We start from the raw sequence: 15,707 nt of genomic DNA, 5'->3' as shown, positions 1-15,707 counted from the left end.
TCTATTTGGATTTTAGGCATTTGGATTTTCCTTGGAAGCAATTACATTTTAAGCATAAAAGGATGTTATCCTAACTCTCCTTTGAGTCACTGGCCACTGTAGGAACAGCTGGAAGCAAGGAGGCTGGATGTTAGACAGGAAAACTGATAATTAAGTCTTGGAGTGGGGTGGTGGTCTTGGAATTTGAGGAAAATAGATCACTAGGAATGTTACCCCCAGCCCCCATGTGTGTTCTGCAATAGAACTTGTATCTTACTGATGGAGGGGTTGTGGGGTAAAATAAATTTAGTGCACACTGAGGGGCTAGGGGGATGGATCAGGGGATAAAGGCACCTGCTATGTAAGTGTGAGGACCTGAGTTCAAATCCCTAGAACCCGTAAAAAAGCTGTACTTGTAGTGCCAGCGTGTGTAATTCCAGTGCTAGTAGAATGCTCCGAAGTTTGTAAGCTGGCTAGTCTGGCATACACAGCAGAAAAACAATAGAGACCCTGTGTCAGGCAAAGTGGAAGGCAAGGATCAACACCCAAGATCCTCCGCTGACCTACGCACGTGTACACACACACACACACACGCCACGATAAAATTGGTAAGTTGGGAACATAAAGATCCAAAATGTGGTCTTTCCAGGCCACATACCCCTTCACTGATACCATTAGTGCCTACTGTAGCCCAGCATGTACACCCGTCTTTTCCTCTGAGCTGGCTGGTTTCTGCGGGCTCCGGGCGTATTTCTTATCCCTCTCACGCTAGCATTTCCAGTTCTGCAGGGATTAGGAAAAGGTGTCTCCCTTTGTCAGAGGCATCTTCGCTCAGGTGTCCAGTGACTCAGTTTCCCTGGTCACCTGCACTTAGTGTTGGGACTGGTGATATGCATATGTAAATGAAGGACCAGAAATAATTACAGGCTGAATCAGTGGCTGCATTAGAAATAGAAGCCAGGCGTCTTGACTCAGAAGCTCGAGGTTCTCCCTACCGCCCGGCACACGCTGCGTCCGTCCGGCGGCCGGGACCCTTCCGGGGTACTTGTAGCAATAACAGGTTCAGTTCCTCTGCTGCCCCTGTGTGCTTCCGCGCCCGCGCAGCTTGACGAGCGTGGGCGGAGCGGGCCAACTCTGGGGCGGGGCCTTATTGTGGGCGGGGCCTCCTCGAGTTCCGGAGTGGACTGTCTGGCAGCCTTTGCTGGATCCGAGATGCAGCCGCCGCCCCGAAAAGTGAGATTTGCCCGGCAAAAGGGGCATTCTTGGAGGTCTTGGGGAGCGGAGGGAGCCTACGGGCACTCGACTCGGGGTGGAACACAGGGAGTGGCGAGGAGGTCAGAGCCTAACACAGAAGAAACCGAGGAAACAGCCCAGCCTCTCTCGGGCCCCGCCCCCTCACCGCTCCCTGTGAGGTGTTTTGTAGGTCCCCACGCCGGAGTGGAGTATCAGGCTGGGGATCTTCATCTCTTTTTAACCCTACAGGTGAAGCCAGCCCAGGAGGTGAAACTTCGGTTCTTGGAGCAGCTGAGCATCCTTCAGAGCCGGCAACAGAGGGAGGCGGATCTGCTGGAGGATATCAGGTAGCCGCAGACCCCTCACGTACTCCATCTTCACAGGAGCGAGCGCCACTCCTTCCTCAGCATACATCTGCCGGGGATGGGCGTTGTCAGGAGGAGCTTTCTGGCCTACCCATTCATGACCCTCACCTTAGGCCTGCCTCTTCAGATATTGGGGCTCTAGTCATAAAGAGAGAGCCCCTTCCTAAACCACTTGACCCCACACCACTCTCCTCACCCCCACAATCAGGCTGAGGGCATAATCCCCTCCCTCTTCCAGACCTGTTGGAAGTCTGGCGGACACCGAATCCTGTCAGTCCTCTCATCTCCAGGCCCACAGATGGTCCTCCAGGGGTGGGAGGGTCCTGCTGGGGCTCAGAGCAGTAAGGTGAGGGTGACCTGTGTTGCTGCTGCCAGAGGTGATCTCAAGGACTCTCATCATTCCCTCTGGATGTAGTCACAGTCTGGGCTGGTTCCCTCTTCCTCCTCCTCAAGGTGAGGAGAGAGGGGATTGAGTGTGGGAGAACAGCAGCAAACAGTAACCCCCCACCCCCATTCTACTCCTATCTCCGCAGATCCTACAGCAAGCAGAGGGCAGCCATTGAACGGGAGTATGGCCAGGTATCGGACTCCTGTCGGGACTTTCCCTCCTGTTCTAGCCTCTTTACACAGGCACCAGTGCCTCCCTCTTACTGTGGTCAAGAGCAGATAACCTAACGATGTGATGTTTTTATTCGTGAGTTAATTAGAACAAATTGATTTTATATATATAAAAAAAACTTTAAAAAGAACAAATATCTAGAATCATCCAGATTTGTGTCAAAACCCTGCTCTACTGCTTACTTAGCTGTGTGATCTTGGACACGTTATTTAGTATTTTGGGCCTCAATCGTTTTCTCTGTAAAATGGGAATAGTATTAATAATACCCAAACTCCACGATACGGTTATAGGGATTAAATGAATGAATGGATGTAAGCCATTTCAGAAATGTGTATGTTGTATATCTGAAGAACAGTATCACAGACCCTGGTTCCAAACTCTTCCCCGAGTTGGGACGGGTCTTCATAAAAGATCTTCGCTTGTGATGGCTTTCTCACCAGGCACTCCAGAAGCTGGCTGGGCCATTCCTGAAGAGGGAAGGGCAGCGGAGTGGGGAGGTGGACAGCAGGTGAGTTGCACAGGGTTGTGGAGGTGCCGGGGGGAGCTCAGCCCCAGAGATCTCTGGAGATGAGGACCTAATGAGCGGGGAAAGGCATGTGAGCAGCAGCAGGTAGAGCTGACACAGCAGCAGGAGAGGAACTGACCCAGCAAGGACACTGTGGGTGGGGGTGGAAGGCGTGAGTGATCCTGTGGCTGAGCTAATGGGCTGATCGATTAATGGGCTCCTGGATGGGGGGAGCACTCTTGTCTCTCGTGGGGTTGGGGTTGAGGGGGGGGGGTCTCATGAACCGGTGGAGTGTTTCTCCCTTCAACATAGACCTTCTCTGGGAAGGGGCAGGACAGTGTTTGGTGCCTGGCGCTGCCTACTGGATGCCACTGTGGCTGGAGGCCAAACCCGGCTCCAGGCGTCTGACAGATACCGTGACCTGGCGGGGGGCACTGGGAGGAGTGCCAAGGAGCAGGTGCTTAGGAAGGTATGTCTCAGTGGATGTGGTACAGGAACCTCCGGCTCAGGATTAGACATGGTTTGGGTCAGGAGTCTGTGTATCTTTTGCCGCTAGGGGACAGAGAGTCTCCAGCGGGCACAGGTGGAGGTGCTACAGTCTGTCCGGGAACTGAGCCGAAGTCGGAAGCTTTATGGGCAGCGAGAACGTGTGTGGGCCTTGGCACAGGAGAAGGCAGCTGATGTCCAGGCCAGGTGGGCTCTTGGATGACCAAGTAGGACACACGAAGTGTAATGCAAGGAGTGTGGGGTGGAATGAAAATTTCAAAGCCGTGCCTGACTCTTGACTATTTTTTTGCCTGGACAGACTGAACCGAAGTGACCATGGGATCTTCCACTCTCGGACCAGCCTCCAGAAACTGAGTACCAAGGTTTGTAGGATAAAGACGGATACATAGTATAGTGATTTGGGGTCCAGTGGTGTCAAAGTAAGAGTAGGTTGATCCTAGGCTTCCAAATTCCCTAGTGGTTCATGGCCAGGCATGTAGTAAGCACTCAGTAATGTAGATCCTTGATTTCTTTGACTCTCGTTGTCTTCATCTGTATAGTAGAAACAATACCTTCCTTTTTTGTTCCTTTTATATATGACTTTTTTGTTTTTTTTGGTTTTTCGAGACAGGGTTTCTCTGTGTAGTTTTGGAACCTGTCCTGGCTGTCGCTCTGTAGCCCAGGCTGGCCTTGAACTCACAAAGATCCACCTGGCTCTGCCTCCGAGTGCTGGGATTAAAAGTGTGCGCCACCACTGCAAACACCATGCACACACCCTGTGTACCTCTACATGCTTGGCAATATTCCACCCCCTGGGGATACAGTGAGAACAGGACTCGTGGCGTTCCATCCACACAGCCTGGTTGAGATGAGAGTATGTGAATAATCAGCTGAAGATGCAAATTAAAGTGCTGTGATAAAGGGTGACATTGGGTGTGGTTTAGAAGGGAGACCCCACTGAACAGGAGACCTGAGTGTCGAGGAGGCAGCCATGCCGAGATCTGGGGGAAGAACATTCTGAGGAGAGGGAATGGTGAGTGCAAAAGCTGAGGAGAGAGTCACTTTGGCGAAGACACGTGCACATGAAAAAGGTCAGAGAGGTTTCAGGGCGGCTCATGTGAGATCTGGTAAACTACAGTAAGGCACAGCTGGCATTTTAAGATACGTACAGAAGCCACGAGAGGGTTTTTAAGCCAGTGTTCTATGTGAGGGGTTTTAATGTAGTGCCAGGCATGTAGTAAACAATAATGTGAGACCCATTCTGGTTCTGGGTTTAGGTTGGCCTTGGAAGGACCTCCATCCAGGGTTCAGGGCTCCCTGTTGACTCTTCTTTCCATTTCCCAGCTGTCTGCCCAGTCAGCCCCAGTATTCCCAGCAGTTGAGAGCAGCGCGCAATGAGTACCTGCTAAACTTGGTGGCCACCAATGCTCACCTTGCCCACTACTACCAAGAGGAACTGCCAGCCCTGCTCAAGGCCAGTACTCATGCAGATTACTCCTGCCCTTAAGTGAATGCAGACACCATCCCTGTTTCTACTTCTTCCCAGGCTGGCCAGTGCTAGTGCTTAGAGTGAATTAGAAGATGCATATGTGGGTTCTTGATGGCTCTGTCATACAAGACGTCTGACTCCACATTGCTCATCAGAGTTAATCCCAGTCTGCCCACATCATAACACTAATGAGGTTCAAAGGGAATGGATGTGGAAGTTCTTAACTGTGACGGGGTTTAAACATGACGGACTATGATTAGAAACAGCAATGTCTTATTCCTCGTCTCCTCTTGCCCTCATGTCTATGCCCCATCTATGGATGGATAATCTGCACTAGAGGCCTGGGAGAATGGTTGTATTATGGTACCTTGGGGTTCTCTGCAGGTCCTGGTAAGTGAGCTGTCAGAATACTTGAGGGACCCCCTCACTTTATTAAGCCACACGGAGTTGGAAGCTGCAGAGATGGTCCTGGAACATGCCCACCATGGGGGGCAGGCAACTTCTCAGGTGAGTGCTGGAGCTGTGAGTGTTCCCTAATGATGCTTTATGCTCTTTTTTTTTTTTCATATACAGCCCCTCCCCCACCCAATGCAACTCTCACCTTCCTTTCTTCCAGGAAGATCTTGGGACGGGGTTGGGTGGGTGGCATGTGAGTGACTATGAATTATCCAACCCTAGGTAAACTGGGAACAAGATGTGAAGCTGTTTCTTCAGGAGCCTGGGGTCTTTTCCCCTACCCCACCTCAGCAGTTCCAGCCAGCCGGGACTGATCAGGTGAGACTATGCTGCTTGTGGAAACAGGCCACATCTAAACAGAAGTATGCCTTAGACCCTGTGTGTCATTGTTCTTGTCCTAATATTGACCTGGTGACGGTTCAGCATCGGACAGGGGGTTTCAGAATCCCGTTCACCTCCATCTGAACACAAACATACCTCCGTTCAGTCGCTGTTCTCTTCATTTCCCTTCTGTCGCTCAACTCTGATTCCATTCCTGGGCCTGTGTCCACAGACAAAGGCATTCACTCCAGCCTCTTCGTCCCTGACACTGGAGGTCAAGATGAAGAAGGAAGGGGCTGGAGAGTTGGCTCAGTGGTTAGAGTATTTGCTCTTGCAAAGGACCCGGGTTGGATTCCCAGCATACACTTGGAGAGTCACCACCTCCTCAGCCACCAGGCACGCATGTGATGTGCAGGCAGACATACATGCAGGCAAAACATTCATACACACAAAATAAATAAATCTAAAAAAGAAGTTTAAGCCAGGAGGTGGAGGTGCATGCCTTTAATCCCAGCACTCGGGAGGCAGAGCCAGGCGGATCTCTGTGAGTTCGAGGTCAGTCTGGTCTACAGATCCAAGACAGCACCAAAGCTACACAGAGAAACTCTGTCTTGAAAAAGACTTTTAAAAAGATGAAGAAGGAAAAGGAACTAGTGAGAAGGATAGTTGTTGTTTTTTTTTTTTTTTCCCCTCAAGTAATCCTCGTCTTCTTCAGGTGTATGCCCTGGAGCGGGGAGCAGGAGGAATGGCTGGAGAGAGTGGCCTGGAGAAAGAGGTTCAGCGCTGGACAAGCAGGGCTGCCCGGGACTACAAGATCCAGCATCATGGGCATCGGGTGAGGTGGGGGTGCAGGTATTGGGGGTGGGCAAGAAAAGCTGAGAGATGGGGAACATTGATGCAGTCAGGAAGGGAGGGAAAGGAATTTTAACACAACGGTGTGATCCAGCAGTTAAGAGCCCAGCTTTCGGAACTAGACAGACTGGGGTTTGTATTCTCTCCCGTGGCTTGTGAGTTCTCTAACCCTGGGTGAGGAATGACTTCATCTCTCTGGACTTGGGTTTCCTCATCACTAAAGTGGAGCCAATAATAATACCTACCTCGTAGGGAAGGTAGATGACCCAATGCAAGTGATGCAACTAGCCAAGTACCGGGCTCAGAGTAAGCTGCGGCCCACAGCATCTCCTCCACCCACCTCTGCTACCCTCACCCACCAGGTCCTGCAGCGACTGGAGCAGAAGCGTCAGCAGGCGCCCGGGCGAGAGGCTCCAGGCCTAGACCAGCGCCTCCAGGAAGTCAGGGAGAACATCCGGAGGGCACAGGTGAACCACAGCCCTGGTCCAAGAGCCGCGGGAATCCTGCCTCCCCAGGCAACCCGCCTCCGGCGCCGCCGCCGCCGCGGTGGAGAAAAGGCGGGCAGCGGCGGCGGGTAGACACAGCTAGCCGGGGTGTCCTCTCTTCCTCCTCACACCAGGTGAGCCAGGTGAAAGGGGCTGCCCGCCTGGCCCTGCTGCAGGAGGCTGGCCTGGATGTGCAGCGCTGGCTGAAGCCAGCCATGACCCAAGCCCAGGATGAGGTGGAGCAGGAGAGACGGCTTAGTGAGGCTCGGCTGTCCCAGAGGGACCTCTCTCCTACGGTGAGTTCCTCCTTGTCCCTAACCATGCCCACCTGGGAGGCTAAAACTCCTTGTTGGAAGGCAGAGTCTCTAAAATGGGAGGCACACTATCTAATTCAGAGGGTTACCGTGAGGCTTAAATGATATTGCATAGTTTCTGGCGCGGAGAATCCTCAGTACACTTCTAATATGGTGATTAAGAACCATGGTTCTGCTGGGCGGTGGTGGTGGTGCGTGTCTTTAACCCCACCCAGCACTTGGGAGGCAGAGGCAGGGGGATCTCTGTGAGTTTGAGGCTAGCCTGATCTACAGAGTGAGTTCTAGGTCAGCCCGGGCTACCCTGTCTTGAAAAAAAACAAAAACCAACCAACCAACCAACCAAACCATGGTTCTAGGAGCAGTCTGTAAGTTAACTGAATGCCAGCCACTTAATAGCCATGTGACCTTGGCAAATGACTTAACCTTTGTGAGCCTGAGTTTCTTCAAAAGTAGAGTGAGGTTAGTAATAGCTGTATAAAATAACACTGGGTTGTACTGAAGCTTAAATGAAGCAGTATGTGTACATATACATATATATATATATGTATATATATGGTACTTCATATTAAGCGCCTAATTGTTGTAATTGCTATTATTTAGTATCATCCTGGCCTATGGTGGTTTTGATTGTGAAATATGATGATTGGTTGAGGGCTACTGTCTTGAAGGAGGATTCTCAGTACCCCTTAGAGATAAGAGAGGGGTATGGGAGATCCATGCAGTACTTGAGACAAGAGTCTGTCCTCTACCCCTCTCCAGGCTGAGGATGCCGAGCTTTCTGACTTCGATGAATGTGAGGAGGCTGGGGAGCTCTTTGAAGAGCCTGCCCCGCCAGCCCTGGCTACCAGACCCCTCCCCTGCCCTGCACATGTGGTGTTTGGCTACCAGGTGTGAAAGGGTCTGGCAACTTGAGGTGGGCAACAGGGGTGGGGGTGGGGCAAATCTTGACTCCTTCCTTGTGGGGCTTAGGCAGGACGTGAGGATGAGCTGACTATCACAGAGGGTGAGTGGCTGGAGGTCATAGAGGAAGGAGATGCCGATGAGTGGGTGAAGGTGAGTATGGGACCCTGGGTTGGGGGCAGTGGGAGGACTTGTGTGTGGCTCCCAAGGACTCATCCAGGTAATGCCAGAAACTTGAGTGTTGAAGAGCCAAGGTCACGGATTGCTGAGCAAGTCTGATACCTGTTCCCATTGCTGGGTGAGCAGGCTCGGAATCAGCATGGCGAAGCAGGCTTTGTCCCCGAGCGATATCTCAACTTCCCGGATCTCTCCCTTCCTGAGAGCAGCCATGGCAGCAGCAATCCCTCGGGAGCAGAGCCCACAGGTAGGGAAAGGAAGTTTTGGATTCAGGGACCACGGGTATAGATACAGCTTATTGGATGGTCGTAGAGGGGTGTGGCGCAACCGTCCACTGCCTTAGTTCATCTTCTCTCCTGGGCTCCCATAGCATTCCTGGCCCGGGCCCTGTACAGCTACACCGGACAGAGTGAAGAGGAGCTAAGCTTCCCGGAAGGGGCACTCATCCGCCTGCTGCCCAGGGCTCAAGATGGCGTGGATGATGGCTTCTGGAGGGGAGAATTTGGGGGCCACGTTGGAGTCTTTCCATCCCTCCTGGTAGAGGAACTGCTTGGCCCCCCAGGGCCGCCTGAACTCTCTGACCCTGAGCAGGTGAAGCTTCATTCTCCCTCAGTTCCCAAGTACCTCTGGGTTGACCCTTTCACCTCAGCAGGGCTCCATGTTAATCTTAAAGCCCTGTTTCCTCCCCAGGTTGGCCTCCTATGGTAGCTTAGGCCTCCCTGTGTGCTTTGGTTAGGAAGAGGAAATAGACACCAAGGCACCCTTCATAGGAGTTTAGGAACTTCAGGGCCGGCTAGGCCTGAGTACAGATTGCTATAGCGTGACATTGGGTGGTTATTTAACTCCTCGGAGATGCCTTCTTCATGTGTAAAATAGAAACAAGAGCTGTTTAAACGGGCTCGCTGTCATGACTAGAGACGATAGAGGTAAACTCCTTAGCCCCGGGGTACACAAGAAGTGTTTGAATTTGTGTTGCCCTGGCATGAGACAGCAGGGATCATGACAGGAGAGTCAGAACACCCCAGGTCCAGCCAGTACTCTGCCACTAAGTAACCCCGATTCTGACAGATGGCTCCATCTGAATCTCACTTCTCCTGTAGCAGCCATCAGAATCCATAGCTCACACTATGGTGGTGAAGGTTGAGTACTTTGTATATGTGCATTGTTGACAGAATACCTGTCTGTCGCATAACAACTAGTCGGTACATACTGGCTGTTGAAATATGTATCAGTTATAACCCTCATTTGGCTGCTTTCGGTGTTGAGAAGGAATGGGAGAGAAGCAGAGTGGGGTGAGAGGAAACGCAGGTTAAGCCTTCCACGGACCAGGAGTGACTGATGCCTACCCTGTCTCTAGACGCTGCCATCCCCTTCTCCTCCCAGTTTTTCCCCTCCTGCACCCACCTGTGCCTTGGAAGGATCCGCTGCACCTGCTCTGCCTGTGGGTGAGTAGAGAGAATTAGAGCCTTGGAGGCTAAGTCACAGCCTGGAAGAAGTTTGGACTCTGCCTTACCTGCTCCTGTGTGCCCTGGGGGTACCTTGCAATAAGGCCCATGGCATATTGATGGGGGGGAGAGCTTGGATTTAGAGCCGGGTTCAAAGTCCTCTGTCCCTTTCTGTTGTACGACTTGAGGTGGAAGGCTTAACCTGTCTGGTCCTTGGTCTAGGTTTTCTGTTGTTACGCTTTAGTCTTTGGAGACAGGGCTAGCCTTAAGCTAGCAGTCCCCCTGCCCCAGCCTCCCCCATGTGTTGAGATTAGAAGTATGAGTCACTAGCCTAGCTTGGTTTACGTACACTCTTTATAAAGTGAAGGGAAAGGCACTGCTTTATTGAATTGTTATCAGGGGCTGGAGAGATGGCTCAGTGGTTAAGAGCACTTGTTGCTCTTGCAAAGGACCCAAGTTTGATTCCCAGCACTCGCATGCGAGCTCACAACCATTAGTAACTCCAGTCCCAAGGGGTCTGACACACTCTTCTGATCCCAGTGAGCACCAGCCAATTGCCTGTGGCACACAGGCATACATGCAAGCAAAACACTCATACATATAAGAAGAAAAAGTAAACCAAGATGTCTGTTAAGGGTATACAACATTGCTGGGTGGTGGCGGCGTATGCATTTAATCTCAGCACTCGGGAGGCAGAGGCAGGTGGATCTCTGTGAGTCCGAGGCCAGCCTGGGCTACAAAGTGAGTTCTAGGACAGAGAAACCCTGTCTTGAAAAACCAAAAAAAGAAGGAGGAGGAGAAGGAGAAGATACAACATTGTGATTGGCATATAGGAAACAGGGCTGTTTTAGATCATCGTTATCTTTAAAATTATCTATCTTTTCTCATGGCATTCTTACATTCTCCCAAAATGTACCTTTTCCTCTTAGTGTCCTTGAACTCTGAAATATAATACTTACCTTTGGATTCATTTCTCTCTCTATTTTTTTGGGGTGCTGGGGATCAAACTAGGATCTTGTTTATGCTAGGCAAGCATATCTACCCCTAGTTATGTCCCGGCCCTCTAGTTTTCACCATGAAATACTCAGCTTTTCTAATGCATTCTAGTATGTCCACCTTCTCCAAGTCAGGCTCCCTGACTCTAGAGTCACTGTCATCTCTTCCAACACCCCTACTTCACTTTGAATAAGTTAGGACTTAGGCATTCTCTCCTCTGTCTCTCTGTCTGTCTCTGTCTGTCTCTCTGTCTGTCTCTGTTTGTCTCTGTCTCTATCTCTCTCTCTGTGGTATTCTCAATAGCTATTTTAAGGGGAGCTTTGTACTCCATCTCCTTTTCTTTGGTACTTTGTACAGAGCAGTTGTGCATTAAGTATTTGAGGATGGATGGACTAATGGATTTTCTTTTTTTTTTTTTTTGCTAAGTCAACAAGTATTTATAAAGTGTCATTATCCTTAGTACTGGAGATGCAGCATGGAGCCCAACAATGCTTGAGAATTGACTTTTGGTTTCTATTTCTAGACAAAGTCCTAGACTGCCCAGGACCCCTGGACATGATGGTGCCTCGACTCAGGCCGGTAAGGGCCTCTGTCTTGGAGAAGATTGTACGGAAGGGTCATTCCTTTGGGTCCTGTTTTGTTTGCTGGGCAGAGGTAATGGACAGGGAATGTCCCCCGAGGGACTCTGGAGCACTAATTATGTATATCCCCTACAGATGCGTCCACCACCTCCTCCACCAGCCAAAGCCCCGGATCCTGGCCATCCAGATCCCCTCACCTGAAGGCCAGGGGGGTCACTGTCCCCCACCGATGCTGCTGCCCCTATCTCCGCGCTGACAGAAACCACACCCTCAATGATCTGGAGCGACACAGGCAAAAGCTGCAGTCTTCCCCCATGTCCACTCTCAACCTCCAGGGGTAGAAACTTACCCTGCTCCCATTTCTGGGATTTGAACCCACTCCTTTCCTCCACTGTTCCCCCGTCGTCTCTGGGCCGGAACTACCCCTTTGACTTTTTGCCATCACCCCATATCTAGGGTGGTAAAATATCCCCAAATCTCTGGGGCTGGAACCCATTCCTTAAAGCCGTGTATGGCTCTGGCTCATCTCTGTCTTCACCCTGCCTCTGTGGCCAACCCCACCCTGAATGCCAGGGTCACTAGGCCTGGAGCCGGGAGAGGAGCAGATCTTGGAAGTCAGAAGGAGCTGAAGCCAGGATGCAAAGCAACTGTAATGGTCTGAGCGGATTTATTGACAGTGAATAAAGGGCATGAAGTCCAAGCCAGGGCCTGGGCCTCTTGTGCCAAGAGGGCAGGGAGCCTAAGGTGCTATTGCTTTAGGGGCCCACCGAGGGTCGGGCCTGGTCCCAGCTGCCACGCTCTTGCACGTGGAGCGAGGTTTTGGGGAAGGCAGGCCAGGCAACCCGTTGGCAGGTAGGGAAAGGAAAACAGTGAGGGGTTGGGAGTTGGGAGGGGCTCCTCCTGAGGTCCCTCAGCCTGGGACCATGTAACTCCGGAGAGAAGTAGAGCTGGTCCCACAACTGAGGAGCAGTGCTGTCCAGTGGAGGGGAGAGCCTTCATGGCTATCCATACCCTGGCAATGCCTGCTGGTAATCCATCAGCACAGTGAAGACTGAGGCTTGGAAGAAAGGAAGGGGGAACAGTGTTGCTCTGATCCACTTCTTCTCCAGAGAGTGTATATCTAACTCCCGCAGGACCTCTATGCCCACTCCCACTCTGCACCGCCAGCCAAGGAATCTAGAACACACACTAAGCTTACAGTTCACCCCAGGGGTTCAGGGAGTTGATGGGCTTGGGTGGTTGAGGTAGAGGGTGGGAAGATGAGATTACCTGATCTCAAGCTCAGGGAGACTCGCCTCACACACCCCCTTCTTCTGGTGGTAGAGATTCCTGAGAGAAAGGGAAGTATTCAGTGGGAACAGGAGGTGGATCACCAGTGTTGCCCAGATTAGGGACAGTAAGATGTGTCCACCACTGCCCAATGTAGCCCTGGCCCTGTCTTCATACCTGCTGACCTGAGGTGTCCAGTTTGGTTGGCTGTCCGTTTGCCTCCTGAGTAGGCAGCCCTAGGCTTGGGCCTCTTCCTCTAGTGCCCAAGTTCAGTTCTGCAGAGGTTGCAGGGTTTCCCTCAAGTGTACTAGGGACTAGGCTGTCATCCTTGAGTCCTCCGTTCTGCACTGGGTGGGTGGCTCCGGCCTGGGAGGGTGGTGGCTCAGGGAGCAGCCTCTCAGTGGCAGCCGTCCCTGTCCTAGGCTGCCCTCCCCCAGCCACCTGACTGGCCCCTGCTTCCTGCCCCCCACCAGAGCCCCAGCTTCTGTCTGTAGGGGAACCATCACGATGTTCGTGTAGGCCGTGGCGCTTCTCAATGTGTGTCACCCGGAATCTGGGCGGGAAGAGAACATTGCAGTTTGGGACTACAGCTCAAAGGTCACCTAAACCTCCCTCCCTGGGGTTGATGGCAAATTCTCCGGCCTGGGGTAGGGAGGCCTTCTGAGACTGTGGGACACTCTGTGCAGCTTGACCCCTGCTGCAGTCGCTCAGTCATTCAGAGGAAAGAATTGGGCTCCACCTTTGGGGGACAGGATTATTGGGCGCCAACTCAACCTCCCTTTTCTTGAACCACCGTGTCCCCACCTGCCCACTGAGAAAACAGTGGTCTCTCCGGGCCGGGGGCGGCCTTTTCCTTCCTTAGAGCGACCCTGACGGACAAGTGGGGGCCTCTTGTTGCGGCTACAGTGGATGCAAGGAGCTGCAGAGCCAAGATGCACTGTGTGATGATGGGAAGGGGCTCCATCCTGCAGGCTGGAGGTGGCATCCACACTGGACCACAGGAAGAAAGGGAGCAGAAAGGATATTTTCATTCTCCTTCCTGCCATTTCCTTCCGTCCTTCCAATATGCTCTTTAGTCCTCCCCAAACCCCACCTTTCCCAGGTTCCGACATCCTGTTGTCTTTAGTAAAATTCAATGCTAAGACATGAGTGGTCATGTAGTCTTCCTTTCCACCCTGTTTACTAAAGAGGGCAATGCTCAACCCAAGAAAGTGACACCAGAGATGTTAGGCTGGATGGTATCTAGATGGGAGATAAAGGATAAAGGGTTTCTATAAACTTCCATAGGTTAGCTAGCCCTGTCTACCTGACCCCCACCCCCAAACTCCCATGGTCCTTTGGAAGACTGTATTGGAGGAGAGGGGACACCAAGGTAAGATAAGTCATGCTGGCCCTTGTTTCCAGCTCACCTGGAGAGCTGTACTGTCCCTTCTCCTTCACTGTCCCCTAGCATCTCCTTCAAGGCCTCAGCATTGGCTGATGGGAGAGGGAGATGGAGTCAGCGGAGGTGGAGGTCAGGGCAAGAGAAAGTCAGTTTGGGAAGGAGCAAGCTTTTGGCCTAGACTCACCTTCATTTTGGATGATGCAGCGAACAATCCTCTCTACTGTGTCCTCATTCACGTCATCGTCTTCAGCTGAAAGATGAAAGAGGTTGGCAAGGATGTGGGAAATGAGTCAGCTTTGGGGGAATATGACCTGATGGCCCCATGGGTGATGACTGAAGACATATCCCTTTACCTATGTGCCTTCATGCATCAGGCCAGAAAAGGTAGGAGAAGACATGGGCTCCTAGGGCTACCATGAGTGGACCCTAGCCTCAATGTCGGGGTGGTGTCACTTTTACATGCAGACTCAAAAAAGCATCATAGTCTTTTGGGCTTCATTAGGATTTGGGCTGGGTCTGTCGGCCAGGGGGGCAGAAAAAAGTTTGGGGAGAAGAGTAAGAGAGAAAGGTGCCTTAATTAGGGTTCTAGGCTCCTCACTCACGGGGCTGGAGCTGGGCATCATCAGGCTCTGAGCCCCTAGACGTGCGACAGCGGTAGCCTTTCTTCTTGAGCACGTGGCAGATCATGAAGCCTACAAGGCCCATGAGGAAGAAGACCAGCACAAGCAGGAAGAGCATGTACAGCCCATGTTGGGGCGGCTCCAGGTCAGGCTGTGGTTCCGACATGAGGCCCTGGGGGGCGAGCGCGGGCCAGGGCGCCTCCTGGGTTTAGTGGGCTGCAGCTGGGTACCCGCAGAGTAAGAAGGCATCTTAGGATCCGCAATAGGAGATCCGCCCCACCCCCCAACCGAACCAAGGAGCTGTCCGGACTGAGGGTGCTAGTCGGCCAAGACCGCCGCAGGCTGGAGGCAAAAGCCCTCTGCGGCGACCCAGTCCCACTTTTCTGACATCCAGAAAGCTATCCTTTACAGCTCATCCCGAGCCCCCGTCCCTTCCAAGGACACTGCAGCACAAGATGGGACGAAATTCTCAGAGAGCGAGCCCAGAAAACACGCTTGAGTCAGTGTTGATACCTCCTCTACACCGGCCTGAGCCAGGCCTCGTGCAGCCCCCTCCCCTCCCTGCATTTCTGGGTCCCTTCTTTTCCGGTTTATCCCACCCTGACCACCTGGCCCACCCGGTACCGGTGGTTTGGTTCTGTCTCCGGCTCCGGCTCTGGCTCGGGTCCCGGTTCCAGGGGCGTCCTCGTCCGGCTCAGGGCCCCCGACGCCCTCCCGGAGCTCATCCCTTGCTTCCTCCCCCTCCCCCCTTTGCCGCCTCACCGGCTCCGGGCTGGTGGCTGCGGATACCGGTGCCGCGGCAGACGGGGGGAGGGAAGGATGGAGAAGGATGTGGGCCGGTTGGGAGCCGCGGCAGGCTCTGGACCACTCCTGCCCGGGAAATGGAGGGGATGGCGGGGCGGGGGTGGGGGTGGGGGGGCGCCTCTGAAACTGTCCTGGGTTCCCAAATGCCTTCTCGCGCCGCGGGCCCAGGACCAAGAGGCGGAGCACAGGTGTGCGGGGCGGAGAGCGTGAGCCTTACGCGTGTGTGAACGCAAGTGAGATGTGCGCGTGACTGCGCCGCCCCCCCCCCCTCTTCCCCAGGAGGACGGTGCGGCGCGAGCCTGGATCCTCGTGGGTGGTCGGGAGGCCAGGAGGGGCTTTGGCCACCGGTCTAGCCCTCACATCTGGCACAGGTCTTGCCCTCAGATTGCCCAGATGAGTAGAAAGCCAGCAATCTTCCTAGCGCACT

General features: G+C 52.8%; 2 protein-coding genes across 3 annotated transcripts; one reads left to right on the top strand and one right to left on the bottom strand.

Moving 5' to 3' along the window:
• The first annotated feature begins 1,131 nt into the window (after positions 1-1,131).
• Fchsd1 (FCH and double SH3 domains 1) lies at positions 1,132-11,903 on the top strand. Its single transcript, XM_059246146.1, is given in 21 exon segments — positions 1,132-1,212; positions 1,462-1,559; positions 2,111-2,156; positions 2,637-2,704; positions 3,029-3,170; positions 3,258-3,394; positions 3,507-3,570; positions 4,532-4,549; positions 4,551-4,661; positions 5,061-5,183; positions 5,355-5,450; positions 6,169-6,288; positions 6,668-6,772; positions 6,925-7,086; positions 7,864-7,992; positions 8,074-8,157; positions 8,311-8,428; positions 8,552-8,772; positions 9,539-9,626; positions 11,146-11,201; positions 11,339-11,903. Coding segments are annotated over 21 exon segments (2,073 nt in total). The 5' UTR covers positions 1,132-1,191; the 3' UTR covers positions 11,405-11,903.
• Rell2 (RELT like 2) lies at positions 11,854-15,514 on the bottom strand. 2 transcript variants are annotated; one of them, XM_059246143.1, is made up of 8 exons: positions 15,094-15,514; positions 14,459-14,698; positions 14,041-14,106; positions 13,882-13,948; positions 13,277-13,462; positions 12,650-13,025; positions 12,473-12,532; positions 11,854-12,260 (listed from the first exon to the last, which is right to left on the bottom strand). In XM_059246143.1, exons 2-7 carry the CDS (start codon positions 14,640-14,642, stop codon positions 12,500-12,502), a joined length of 912 nt encoding a protein of 303 aa, XP_059102126.1. In that variant the 5' UTR covers positions 14,643-14,698; positions 15,094-15,514; the 3' UTR covers positions 11,854-12,260; positions 12,473-12,499. The 2 variants fall into 2 exon arrangements, with proteins under 2 accessions (XP_059102126.1, XP_059102125.1); XM_059246142.1 differs by having other exon boundaries at positions 15,101-15,514.
• Positions 15,515-15,707: the final 193 nt, after the last annotated feature.

Source organism: Peromyscus eremicus, chromosome 19 (genome assembly GCF_949786415.1).
Source record: "Peromyscus eremicus chromosome 19, PerEre_H2_v1, whole genome shotgun sequence".
NCBI classification, from domain to species: Eukaryota; Metazoa; Chordata; class Mammalia; order Rodentia; family Cricetidae; genus Peromyscus; species Peromyscus eremicus.
Note: the sequence above shows the minus strand (reverse complement) of the source record. Positions and strands in the feature narration are given on the sequence as shown.

Bases quoted from the DNA above. Each gene is read 5' to 3' on its own strand.
- Rell2 (XM_059246143.1), bottom strand. From the start codon at position 14,642: ATGTCGGAACCACAGCCTGACCTGGAGCCGCCCCAACATGGGCTGTAC. The intron at 14,107-14,458 runs GTGAGTGAGGAG...TTCATCTTTCAG, and splicing joins TGATGCCCAGCTCCAGCCCC to CTGAAGACGATGACGTGAAT. The intron at 12,533-12,649 runs GTATGAAGACAG...CCTTTCTCTCAG, and splicing joins TGGACACCTCAGGTCAGCAG to GAATCTCTACCACCAGAAGA.